Here is a 12,421-nt window from a genome sequence, read left to right on the forward strand (position 1 = left end):
CCATTCTGAAAAAAAAAATGTATAAAACTTTGCTATGGAACAAGAAATTCAGTGTTTCAACGCTTTAAGAGCCCAGCATTCTGACCTGGATGTTGCTGGGAGAGAAACTCTGTACTCTCCAGAATGAGAGTACATGGTCTTCTTTCACCTTTGGAGAGGTCTCTGTCCACCTTGCTCCCAGCACTGTGGTAACTGCTGCTGCTGTTCTCCAAGTGCTCACACTCACCAGCGCTTCAAGCCTGGAATTTGTGATCTGGGGACCTCCTGACCTCTTGGTGACCAGAAGATGACTGGCTGCCAAAAGCTTGTGAGCTCTCTCCCTCTATTTACTGCCACCCTGTCCCCACTTTCAGGCCTTGCTCTCCCCTTGTCTCTCTCTCACTGATTTCTTTACAACACACAACACTCACCATCACCTCCCCACCCTGCAGATGTAGGGAGAAGATGCACCACTTGCCTAGAGCAGTAACTTATTGCAAGAAATTCCTCCCTGCAAATCCTGGGGACGATCTGCAGCATTCAGGGAATTCCACCTCGTTGTGACACCACATGGAATGAAGCCCAGCAGAAAATCTTCAGCGGAAGATCCTCACAATCCCAGCCTCTAAAACTGGCAGATGCTGAACAGCCTTTTTGTACTCTCACACAAGAGTGCATCACCCCAAAGGGGCAGCCAAACCAAGCAGCATTGTGGACACCAAACAAAAACAGCTTTAATGAGAACTTTGTTCCTGGACAAACTATGGGACACGTTATTGTTTGCCTGAAATTATGCATACTCTTAGGAAGATTCATGGAGCTCTTCTGGTACTTGAATCTCTCTGAAGATCCCATTGTTTTTTAGCTCTTGAAACAAAATGCTTATCAAGGAAACAACTGCTGACATTGAACAGTCCCAGTAGTAGGTGGCTGAAAAGAAAATGCAGCCATGTGATGTGAGGAAGAAGAGCAACCACTGGTTTGTGTATTTTTACTCCTGTCCAAAGAGGAACTGAGTCCCCCCAGGCTCTCTGTGCTGCAGATGGTAAAGTGAGATAGTCAGTGCCCCAGGAAGTCTTGCTGCCAAAGAGACAGAGAGGATATAGCCATAAAAGCTGGGTAAACATGAGGTGAGCATGTGAAACAACAAAAAAGGACATGGCTGAGCAAACAAGTACATGTCCCACTATTCACTTCATCAGTGAGAGAAGACAGAGCCTAATAGCCAGCAGGGGGAGGGCGAAATATAATCAATGGAAATTTTTGCTCTGCACTATTCATATGGAAAGTTGAAGGAAAATATTTCTCCTCTTCACTCAAATATTCTGCTGATGAAAGAAAAAAGTAGATAGGAATATGATCTTATTCCTCTGGAAACAAACTTCTGTCACTATGATATCCAAAAATCATACTCTTCTTTCCAAACTTAATCCTCATCTATCCATAAATACTATGGTCAGACCAGTACTAAAACTGGGCTAACAAAAACTGAGATGATGCTCTCTTTTTATTTGGTCTGTTCTTCCTTAGAGACAGTAGGGCGTCTTCTGGAATTAAAGAAGCTCAGTCTGGTTTTGCTCCAACAACTTAAAAAAGTTTTTGGAAAAGTAACAGCAGAAATAACCTTTACATCATCACAACTGTTGGCAAAAACAGACACCAGTGGCATATTCAGAATATTTTTTCTGATGTTACATCAAACAGGAGACTGATAAGAAGGAAAAAGAGAGGGGGAAAATGAAAAAAAGAATGTTGCATTTTAAAGGGCCAAAAGATGCATTCTTATCTCTTAAGGAAAAGTGATGGCGTTGAACAAGCATTTAAAAAGTACTTGCCAGCCAGCACTCTGTTCAATGGATATGGTTAGCCTTAATCCATGCCTGGCTGCTACAGAGCCCATATCAACTCCGACACTGAAGATAAATGAAAGACTTACTCCCCTTTCAGTTATCCTTGCTTAAATGTCAAATAACTCAGCACTCTGCAACAAACACACAAATCTAAGTTCATACCGAATGTGTTTCAGCAGCACGGAGCTGCAGGGGCGTGCCCTGCCCGAGGGCATGGAGAGAGAAAGTGCTCTTTTGGGATTCTGTGTCACACGGGGTGACCTCGGATCCGGGCTAATGCCATCCAGCAGGCACGGGCAGGGGGAGCTGCCTCCTTGCCCCGTGGAGCTGCTCCTCCTGTGATGCCAGGCTCGGCACAGCTTTGCCCCTGCTCATTTCATGCGTTATCCCAGTCACCTGTCACCCTGTCTCCAGGGCTGGTGAAAGTTCAGCCCAGGGCTGGAAGCAGAGTTCACAAACACTGTTCTGTGTCACCTGCTCACACACCATGCATGGGGAGAAGAAGGTGATGAAGCCAAATGCTCCAGAGTCCATTTGGGTGAGCATAAACTGCTTTTTCCTTGATGGTTTTACAGACTGGTGGGCAAACCCCAGCTGAGCCCTTCCACGACAAATGCAAAATTACAAGTCTCTTGCCCTAGAGGAATTCAAATCATATTAAAAACACAGTAACCCAACATCTGATACTGAGCTCAGACAGCCAGAATGAGCCTGAGGAAGAGAAAATCACCTTGAAACTGATCTCTCACACCGGTCTCCCAAAAATCCCATGGCAGCACATGAGATATTTTATTTGGAGGAAGGTGACACCTTGCAGGCTGAGACCCTGGGTCTGTTTCACAACATGCTGCTTGTAAAACAACTGTAATTATTGCTGGGTCTGCAACATGTTGTCTCTGGCCAGTAAGAAACATGTTTGATAGCCCTGTATGCAGGAGAAATGACACTTAGTGGGACACAGAGCATCTTTGGAAGTCCTACCAGCTACATATGGAGGATACCACTCTCTACTTTGTCTACACCTACACACCATTTCCCTTTATGACACCATTGCAACAGTAGCCTATTTGCAATGTTCTGTCTGTAATTTTTACTCCTTCAGACCACTTGTTACTGCTTCAAACAAAATTTCAGCAATGAGGAAAAATTCTCAACCCAACAAATCTCTTTTTTTTTTTTTAAGAACCTTAGGTAGAGGGAAAAAACCTCATTCTCCCCAAACTCTTAATGAAGAATAAGGTTTAAGGGACATACTCAGCCAGCTTGATTGCTATTTAGTTCCAAGTCTACAGAAAGTTATTTGGAAACATTAGGTAGACTGACTAAAATTTAGATCAAGTGAGACCAGGTCTAAGAAAGCATGGCCTAAAAAAATAAAGTGTCAAGGGTCACATCAGTTGAGCTCAACTCTCCTCTTAACTACAGCTTCCTGTTGTGGCTGTAGGTACTCATTCAGCTTGTGTGTGTCTCAGTTGCAGGCAAATAAAATACTTGTTTCTTTCGCAAGACTGCTGGAAAGGATTAAAGGCTGTGAAGTAGTCAAATATTACTGACAACAATTTGTTTAAAATCTAAGAAATGACCTTACCTTTTCCCATGTGATATTTCCAGAGGTTGTGTTCCTGGGCAGCATCTGATAGCCTGTCGCATACTGCAGGCAAGAAAAAAACCACAACCAAACAAAAACGGTGAGGCAGGCATAAAAATTGTCAGCAAAATATCTAAAATCTAGGGCAACAATTTACTTTGATAAACAAACTAGACACCTCACAAAAGCAGGGCACTTCTTTGGGCTTGTTTTCTTTAAATATAAAAGGAGGGAAGGAAAAGCTTCTGTCCTTGTCAATTCCCTGTGACAACAGCAGCACAGAGGAAAAGACGACTGCTTTATTTCATCCCTGAACACACACAACCCTGACACTAGAGGCATCACAAAATATCCTTTTCGTAGTGTTATTTTTGTACTGCTTCTGGTTTCACTCATGGAATATTGACTTGTACTGTATTATATATTCATGCAAAATGGAACTTGGTTTCAAGAGTTTAGCCTTGGTTTTGATACAAAAGCAAACCCACCATGAAGGCAAAAGCTATGATTTTGCTCCTGTATCATAAAGAATTACTCTACCCCATGACAATATTGTCAACACTCTCTATCCTGACATAGAAAATTAGCATTGAGAACTAAATCAAAATCTTTTTGGAGTCCTACAGCTCCTATCCATCAGTTTAAACCACACTATGTTCTGGTGCCAGTTATCATCCCACCACACAGTCTCTGTTGGAAGAGAAACCAGGCTGAGTAATGAATCCAGCAAGGGATACAATGGAAACTACTGAATAAAACCATCGGGCAACAGGTAATGCTTAAACACATGGGAGCCTAAAGGTCGTCAGCCTTGTCTGTTCTGAGCCCAGCTCTAAACTACATAGCCAAAGGATTCTCAGCTAGGATTCTCCTGCAAAACGGTAAGCAGCCTGGCACAGGATTGCCACGGCTGCCCAACATGGCACCCAAAGTTTAAATAATGTTTTTGGTGAAGGTAGAAAAGATGGCCTTTGAATATGCTTTTGTTTGAGGAATATTTTTCAAATAATTTGCCATGGCAGTTGTATGTCTGACTATATCATGTGCTTTTAAAAACTCTACCTTCTGTAAGTAAATTAACCTCTGGTATTTTCTACACCACCTTTCTAGTCCTCTTCCAATAAAAGAGCCTATGCACTGTAGCTCATGACCAAAGCCCACACAGATCTTACCGTTTCGAAAGCCGCAGCAACAAGATTTGCAGGAAACAGGTTTCTGTAAAAGTCAAACAAGAAAATTAAATATGTCTTAAATTAATGCACCAATGTAGCTTACTCTCAGAAACAGAATGCCTTTTTCAAAGGCAAGCACATTGGCATGGGTGAAGTCTGTAGCACGGAAGATTCTCCGGCAGCATGGAGCTTGCTGTGTGTCCAGAGGTGTGGATGCCATCTTCCTGGGCTCACACGAAAGAGATGACAGATGCTTGCTGCCACACCTCACCTTTTGGGCAGGGCCACTAGAGGCAATCACACACAATGCTGGTTATACACACCCATTGCCCAGTGGCTACAGAAAATGGTCCAGCCACACCACCTGCAGCACCAGCTTATGGCCTCCAGTGTCAGGCAGGTTTTTAACATTGCTCATGTGATCACACTTCACTCACAGCATCAACATGAAGGACAATCCAATCAGCAAAATCCACTTATGAGAATGGCTTAACCCTTCAGCACAGCAAGGCCAGCTTCCCTGATCAGCAAGGCAGAGCAGAACAGCATGATAGGGCAGACAGAATTCTCTGCAAGGGCTTGGACAACACAGATGGAACGTACAGGCAGCTCCTATGGAACATCTGAATCCAGTAGGGCCTTCACACAGAAACGCCAATCTAGCATCAGGTTAGTGCAGAGAGGACGGCATGCAAAGTGATGTACACTCTTTCTGACCATCCAGTATGTATCTGCACACAGGAAATTCAAATAATGAACTGGACCGAGCAGGGCATTCTTCCAAGCTTCTTGTGGTATCTTATAGTTGGTTTTAATGCTCTAATTCCTTTCTACCCTTATAGGCAAAGAGCATGTGTTCCCCTAGCCAAATGACAGCTCTTGATTTTGTGTGTCAGAAAGGAAAACAGGAATAGAATCTGATCTTTGGGGTCATGGCAGGACCACAGCTGGCAAGGGCAGGAACGTGATGGGCATCAGCTGAAAATACTGCCAGTAGAAGGCATCACAGAGGCACAAGAACTCTTATGGTAAGGAAACAGAAGACCTTACCCAGAGCCAGTTAATTGTGGTAAAAAAACATTTGGATAGCTGCTCTCCATCCCTTGTTCTTTGCACAGCTCCAAGAAAGCTGCAGCTCCCTCCAGGCTGTGCCCTGCTAACTTCCCCCCATTTTTGCCACAGTTACCCAGGCAAACATTAAACCAGGCTGTGGTCATCGCACAAATGGCATGGAACATGCAAATCCAAACCAGAGCAAGAAAAGGAGCAGCAGAGTCAAATCTTTGAAAGCAAGAGGGAGATTAAAATGTGGCCCAGATAAGGACTTTGGGCTCTTTGGTTGTGTGGCTCTGTTCTCCTGCCACACAGGGAGTTTTCCCACAGCCTTGACAGCAGCTGTAAAGTCTGCTGTGAAATACTTCAGCCTCTCTCTCTCCCTGATGCCCTACAAGTGTATTAGGACGATTGCTGCAAGAATAATTTGTCTCCAGGAGTCTACATTCCACCAAGCATGAAAGAAACAGCAACTTTTTCTCCTCAAAAGCTGACAATACAGCTGTCTGAAAGCAGGAGAGCAAGCTCTCACGCAGCAAAGACGCTCAAGAACTGGTGAAATAAGATCAATGGAACAGCTAACTGTGCATCAGTTCTTGCACAGCTGGAACTCTCTGGTGGATGAAAACTTTGAGTAAAGTAAAAGCAAACTTGCTTTTATCAGGAGTAAAATATCACATATACAAATGGGCTCATGCTGTTGGGAAAAGAAGGCTATTTCTTTTCAGCTTTTCATAGCAGGATGATTATTTTTCTTAAAGAAAGAACTGACTGGACTTTGAAGAAGCAAAGAGATGAAAAAAGACTGAAAACCAACCAGAAATCATATTTTTTTTCTTTAAATCAGCTTTTCCATCCTGATGAAAACAAAACCAAAGGAAGCAATACTAAAGCCTAAACAACATGGTTCTCCAGTGTTTAAATGTGGCCAGGAAACCAAACCCTCCATAATTTGCACAGTATGTCAGGCATGGGCCTCAGTAACTAAACATTAACTTATCTCCAAACATATACTTAAAGCACATAGTTAAGTGATGCCAGCAACCCTGTTACAGCAAGGCAAGGGGCAGGTTCTTACTTCAAGTGTGAACAGGGCTAAAAAATAACCTAGAGTAGACACTTTATTCCTCCAGCACCCATTGCAGGACTTGACAATTTGCCAAGTAAAAAAATTTGATCTTAAGCAGCTCATAAGGAGTTATATGTTCTGTTCAATCCAACTTCTAAGTACACCTGACTGCAAAATACCAAAACCACATAAAATAATGTTTTCTTCCTCTGTTCCAAATCCCAAAGCTTAAGAACAAAATGTGTCGGGTCATAAAAAGCAATCTACAAACAAATGGCTTATCTTAAGAGGCACGAGGTCTGCACGGAATACACATATTGCTCACCTAAGATCAGTCAGCATGTGAACTAAATTCAACTTTAATTACAGGTGGGTCAGATCACAAGTTCTTACCTTTGGATGGATTTGTGCAAGAACACCACCACAGTGCCTGAAAAACGGGGCAAGATGCTGCGTGCTTTGAGGAGAGGTAAAAGCTGGCTGGTGACCTGCCTGGGCCCATCATGGACTTGTGCCTGCAGGGTTTGCTTCTCATGCCTGCTACGGTGAAGCTCACCCGTCACAGAAACACAGACACAGCTCTGTGCCTGTCAGCAGAGGAGCTGCATGGGGAAGTGTGGACATCCCTCCTGTGAGGGTGAACCAACAAACGGGAAAGCTGATGAGCTGGGTAATTGGGCATGCAAATGAAATTTGGGTGTCTGCCAGTTGTTTTTTCTGTGAGGACCAAAGGTTTAGAAGGTTTTTGTGCTTTGAAAGCCTGTAGCAAATGTGAACATGGAGTTTAGGGAAATCACCCTGGTTGTATGGCTGGACTGTTGACTGTCTCTGACAGCCCCATCCCCATGCCCCGTGCCAGAGAACACGGTCGTCTTTCCGAAGCAGATGTGGATTATCACAAGAGCACGGCGCTGGCCAAACCCTGGCTCTGGGTGATAAGGAGCCCAGCACAGCAGTGTGGGACCAGACAGCCTTGGCCCCAAATGCAGGGAGACAAAACTTGCTGCACGTGGCACAAACAGGCCAATAACACACCATGGCAGGGGACAGGTGTGCTGCCTGTACCCCACGTGCTCCCCTGCTGCCGGCACCTCGCTCCACACATGCACAGACCCCAACTCCTTTGTGCCATAAAAGTGAAGTAGGTGGCACAGAGAGGCTTTACTCACCAAGCACGAGGCAGGAAAGCCTCTCTCTGCCTGCTGCGAGTTGCGCAGACAGCCCCAAAAAAAGCCGTATCAGAAATCCATCCGACAGCTGCCAAGGGGGACAGCTGTGTCCTGGGCCTGAAGCAACAGCTGGGCTGAGGCAGGAAACCTCCGTGTAACTGCGCTACACACAGGGTGAGAAATCACCCTTCTCAGATTCTCCTGAAAGAGGAACAAGAAAGTAGCAGCACCAAGGGCAGGTGTTAAGTGTGTGAGTATTTCCTGCTTGAATACTGTGCTCATCACACCATCTCCCTATGCACAGCTGGATAAATGCTCCTTTCTTCCCGTGAAAAGCTGCTCCTACCAGTCAAAAATGGACCATTACTCCCCAGGAAGATCCCACTGTATTCCTGCTGTAACGAAAATCTTAGTTTAGCTGCAACATCCACTCTTGGGAATCCCAGACAACTAAGGGAACCTGGAGCTGGCAAAGGGAGAAAAGGGGGGCTCTAACTCTCCTCCTTCTCCATTTTGATATTACGGTCAAATTGCTCTCTTCTTTACAGGCCTGTATCTTTCCACCAGCAGGATGAGGATTACACAGGAACTCCTCCATTGTATGTGTAAGGGATTATTATTAACAATTGTTTCTAAATGATTCGTTTGCTAGAGCTCTGCAAACAACTTTGCTCTGGCAGCAAAAGCATGAAGGGAAATCCAGGCAAATGGAATGAAACCCTAAAATACTATGCATTCCTCTCGCATTGCTTCTTACAAAAAGGTTCCACTTCTGAGGCCAAAAACCTTGCTGTTGAAAAACATACTTTTTTGAGGAAAACTACAAAAAATATGGTTATCTCCAGTTTTCAGGGGTTTTTTCAGTGGTACAAGTTCACTCGCAGCAACTTTATTGCCATCTGTGGCAAAATGCTAGAGCCCAGTTCAAATTCCTCCAGTACCTCTGGCTTTTTTCTGTCCCAAGATTTTCATTCAACATCACACAACAATTTTCCTCATCTGCTTTTTGATATGTGGATGCACAACACATGCCCTGCATATACTCATATTTGTGAGTGTGTGCATTTGTTTTTAACAGAGAGAAACTTGAAAATGTGTTTTCTTATAGCAGATATTTGACATTTCTTTATCTTAATGGCCTAGTCTGTATTTTTTATGCTTGCAAAATAAAACATAACTGGGAGGAGTCAGTTGTAAAAGGCAACAAATGAAAGGAGCAGAAATGTTCAGAGGCTTACTAAAAAAAACCCTGCCAGAGAGTGCAGGCACATGAATGAAAACATTGAGTTCTTCCTACAGAACTCATTCCAGACTCAGAAAGTGACACAAATCAGACTTTAAGAACATCAGCTTCAAAGCCAGAGGTCAGCCTGTCTCCTGGTGTAAATGCAGTCATTGCCTGGACCCTTTTTATTCTATTTATGAACTCAAAAGGTGGCACCTCCCCCTCCTCCTCCAACAGTCACATTTTACTGTCTTTCCACATTGGGATTTCGGAGATGGCCTTCACGGCTGCTGTTTTTGGGTGACTCACTGGGAAGACCAAGGCTATAAGAACAAGTGCTACAAGAGCAACTGGTGCCCAGGAGAGGGTCGCTGCCTGAGTGGCCCACTCTGGCCACCTGCTCTGCAGCCCAGCCTGCAAAACACAACTGATGCTTCTCCCTGTGCTCATGTCTGCCTTCCCTTTGGCTCTGAAGACACTTGGAGCAAAGGCATGAGCTTGCTGTGGGTGCTCCCTTTGGCAGCTCAGCTGGTAACAATCTGGCAGAGAGACAGAAAGGGCACTGAGAAGCAATAAAATTTAAATGGTTTTTGCAGACTTGCCTGGTAAACTGGGAAACACTGACCTTACTGCTTGGGGCAGACATGTGGACCTCTGTGCACTCTTCCTATTAAAAAAAGGGATTACCGCCTTCCCTTCCCAGACTATTACAACTAGGGTTGGATTAAAAACAGAATTTGTTTCCCCAAAGCCAATTTCACAGTTGAAAAACATGTTTTCATCTCAAAATTGGGCAAAGAAAGTCTGTGTCTCAGATCCTTTTTTCCACTAAAAAAAAATGTAAAATACTCTGCTGAAATGTTCCTTTTTTGATGAGTGAGATTCTCCACTTAAGTCCTTTGTGTAAAATGACAGCAAAACATTGACCTCACCGAAAAAAGAAATGCTACAATCACCCTGATGGAAATTTTGACAGGATCAATAGGATCCTGTGAAACTGTTCAATTTTGTTGAATCAGCAAATACAAATCAGAGCTAGAACAAAACTCTGACCTTATTGAAACATTCAGTCATGACAATTGCCCATCAAAAGCGTTAACAGATCAATAGATTCTTGCAAAACACTTGATCCTGCTGTTTCAACTGCTTTCCAACAAGCTGCAGGTGGGCTCTGTGAGCAGGTGGTTGGAGTCCCATCCTTGGGACTCCTTCTCCTTGGTTACATGCAGGGCACAAGCACAGCCAAGCTGGCTCTCTACAGTGTCACCTTCTCAAGTGGGGGCTGAGCCCCAGAGCGCACCATGTCCCAGCCAGCCCCTTCCTCCAGCTGCCAACCACTTCACTATCAAGCTCACAAGCTCTCTTTATTCTCTGTTGCTTTATCTTCTCCACCAAATACATGAGTAAGGGAAAACCCCAGAAATTCTAACATTTCCCTCCACTCCCCTCATCTTCTGCTGACAGACTTAAGGAATTCTAAGTCTGCCTTGAGTTCGGGGAACACCCCACTTTCTGGATGCCTTTTTTAAAGCAATCAGCCTTGTGGAAGCAGCTGTGAACTCTTGCTGGATCCCCTCCCATGATCACTGCCTTTGGCCATGCTTGTCTTTAGGAAGCTCCAAAGAGCTGCCCACATGATACACCTGAGATGAGATGAGCCATCAGCATCCTTGCTTTTGGGCACAAAAGCACCTTATGACAGCTCTGCTGTCCCCACCCCACGTCCTGGGGCAGAGGCAGAGGACAGTGTGGCTAAGCCCTGACTAGATGTGCTCAAGGCTTGCTTGCCTCTAGCACTTGTCAGAAGGGAAACCAGGAGGGTGCTCCAGCACCTCCAGCCAGACAAATCAGACCTGGAGGTTATGGTCAATGGACAAAACAAAACAGAGACAGCCTTTGGGTTCACCAGTGAGTCATCATTCATTTGATACCAAAGCCAAAGATAAATCTTTTTTTCCAGAGGCTGTTTCTCCAAGCCTAGATGCACGTTTGTGGGGAAGCTTTAGACTTTGAAAAGGAAAACCAAGAACTAAGCTGGCCTCCAGACATCATGCCAACAATGAAAAGCAACATCTTGAATCATTACCTAAAAGACTTCCCAAAGGCAGAAGTGATTTGCAGAACCAAATAGTGACACAGAGCTGTGGTTTCCTCTTTTACTGTTTCTTCAATGGGTCATGTTTTACATTGGTTTTCAGTGCTGATGGGGGACTCAGTTTACCCATGTGCAACTCATTTTTACCTCTCCTCTGAAACCATGCAGCAGGGAAGCCTTGAAGTACACAGTCAGTCTTGTGCCACAACTGAAAACAGTTTTCTTGCATTTAATAGAAAGTTTCATGGCTAAACGAGATAAAAGCAGCAAAGAAGAGGATGCTGCAAGACCCATACAAAAAGCAATCATTTTGACCCTCCAGGCCCTATAGAATCAAGGCTTTGTTATCTCAAGATGAATTTACTCTACTAAATTTCATCACAGCAGGGACCAAGTTCTGTGCTCAAACCGAAACACCCACATTTTCAAGAACAGTTAAAAGAATAATATTACAAAGCAGAGAGAGAGATCTTATTTCCTGAAAATCACATACTCTCTCCATCCCCCAGACGATCTGTGTGTGTCAGGGATTTCTGCTAAGACTGAAAATTTTAGTGATGGCTATGTCCAAACACAACTTTTCTGGACTGGATTTCACTGTCACTGCTGTAACAACTTGACAGCCCAACAGTGTGCCTGCAACTGCCCTTCCCTGGGGTTCCAAGGAAAAGATGTATTCACAGCCCCCATACATGCACTGGGGGAAAGTTCCTGTCCCCTCATCTCCTAGACAGAAATTCCTCTGCAACCCACCATGCTTTACCCAAGTCTCACCATTATGAGCCCTACTCTGGAATTAAGGACTCAATCCCATCACCATCATAACCCCTTTGAAGAGGAACTTTACACCTGCATTTACAGACCAAGAAACAGCTGTCTGCTCTGAACTTTAGATATTACCCACAGCCTGAAGCTCACTGGAACATCCCTGGCCAGTTCCTCAACTCCATCCTACTCCATGCTGCCAGGTGACACAAGGATGTAACACCAGGTACAGCAGCCACGCCAGGATGCACTGGGGCAGCCACCACTACAGGCATCTTCCCAGCTCTCCCAGGTGTGCCTATTCCTTTTTTTTTGGCAATTTTCCTTCATCTCCCTCCCCTCCACTCAACAACATATCACCACCACAGCCAGACTACCTACTCTTGCTGTCCTGCTATTCCTTCTTAACTTGCTGTCAGGAACTGCTGGTCCTTAAGAAAGGTCCTTAATTGTTGG

General features: G+C 44.5%; 1 protein-coding gene across 1 annotated transcript in view; it reads right to left on the reverse strand.

Moving 5' to 3' along the window:
* SLC1A4 (solute carrier family 1 member 4) overlaps nucleotides 1-12,421 on the reverse strand; it is a 33,945-nt gene that overhangs the window by 19,502 nt on the left and 2,022 nt on the right. Inside the window, exons 2-3 of the mRNA XM_068186375.1 lie at nucleotides 4,590-4,632; nucleotides 3,418-3,480 (exon numbers count right to left, since the gene is read on the reverse strand). Of these exons, the coding sequence (XP_068042476.1) occupies nucleotides 3,418-3,480; nucleotides 4,590-4,632 (106 nt within the window). The remainder of the gene's footprint in view (nucleotides 1-3,417; nucleotides 3,481-4,589; nucleotides 4,633-12,421) is intronic.

Source organism: Anomalospiza imberbis, chromosome 3, assembly GCF_031753505.1.
Source record: "Anomalospiza imberbis isolate Cuckoo-Finch-1a 21T00152 chromosome 3, ASM3175350v1, whole genome shotgun sequence".
NCBI classification, from domain to species: Eukaryota; Metazoa; Chordata; class Aves; order Passeriformes; family Viduidae; genus Anomalospiza; species Anomalospiza imberbis.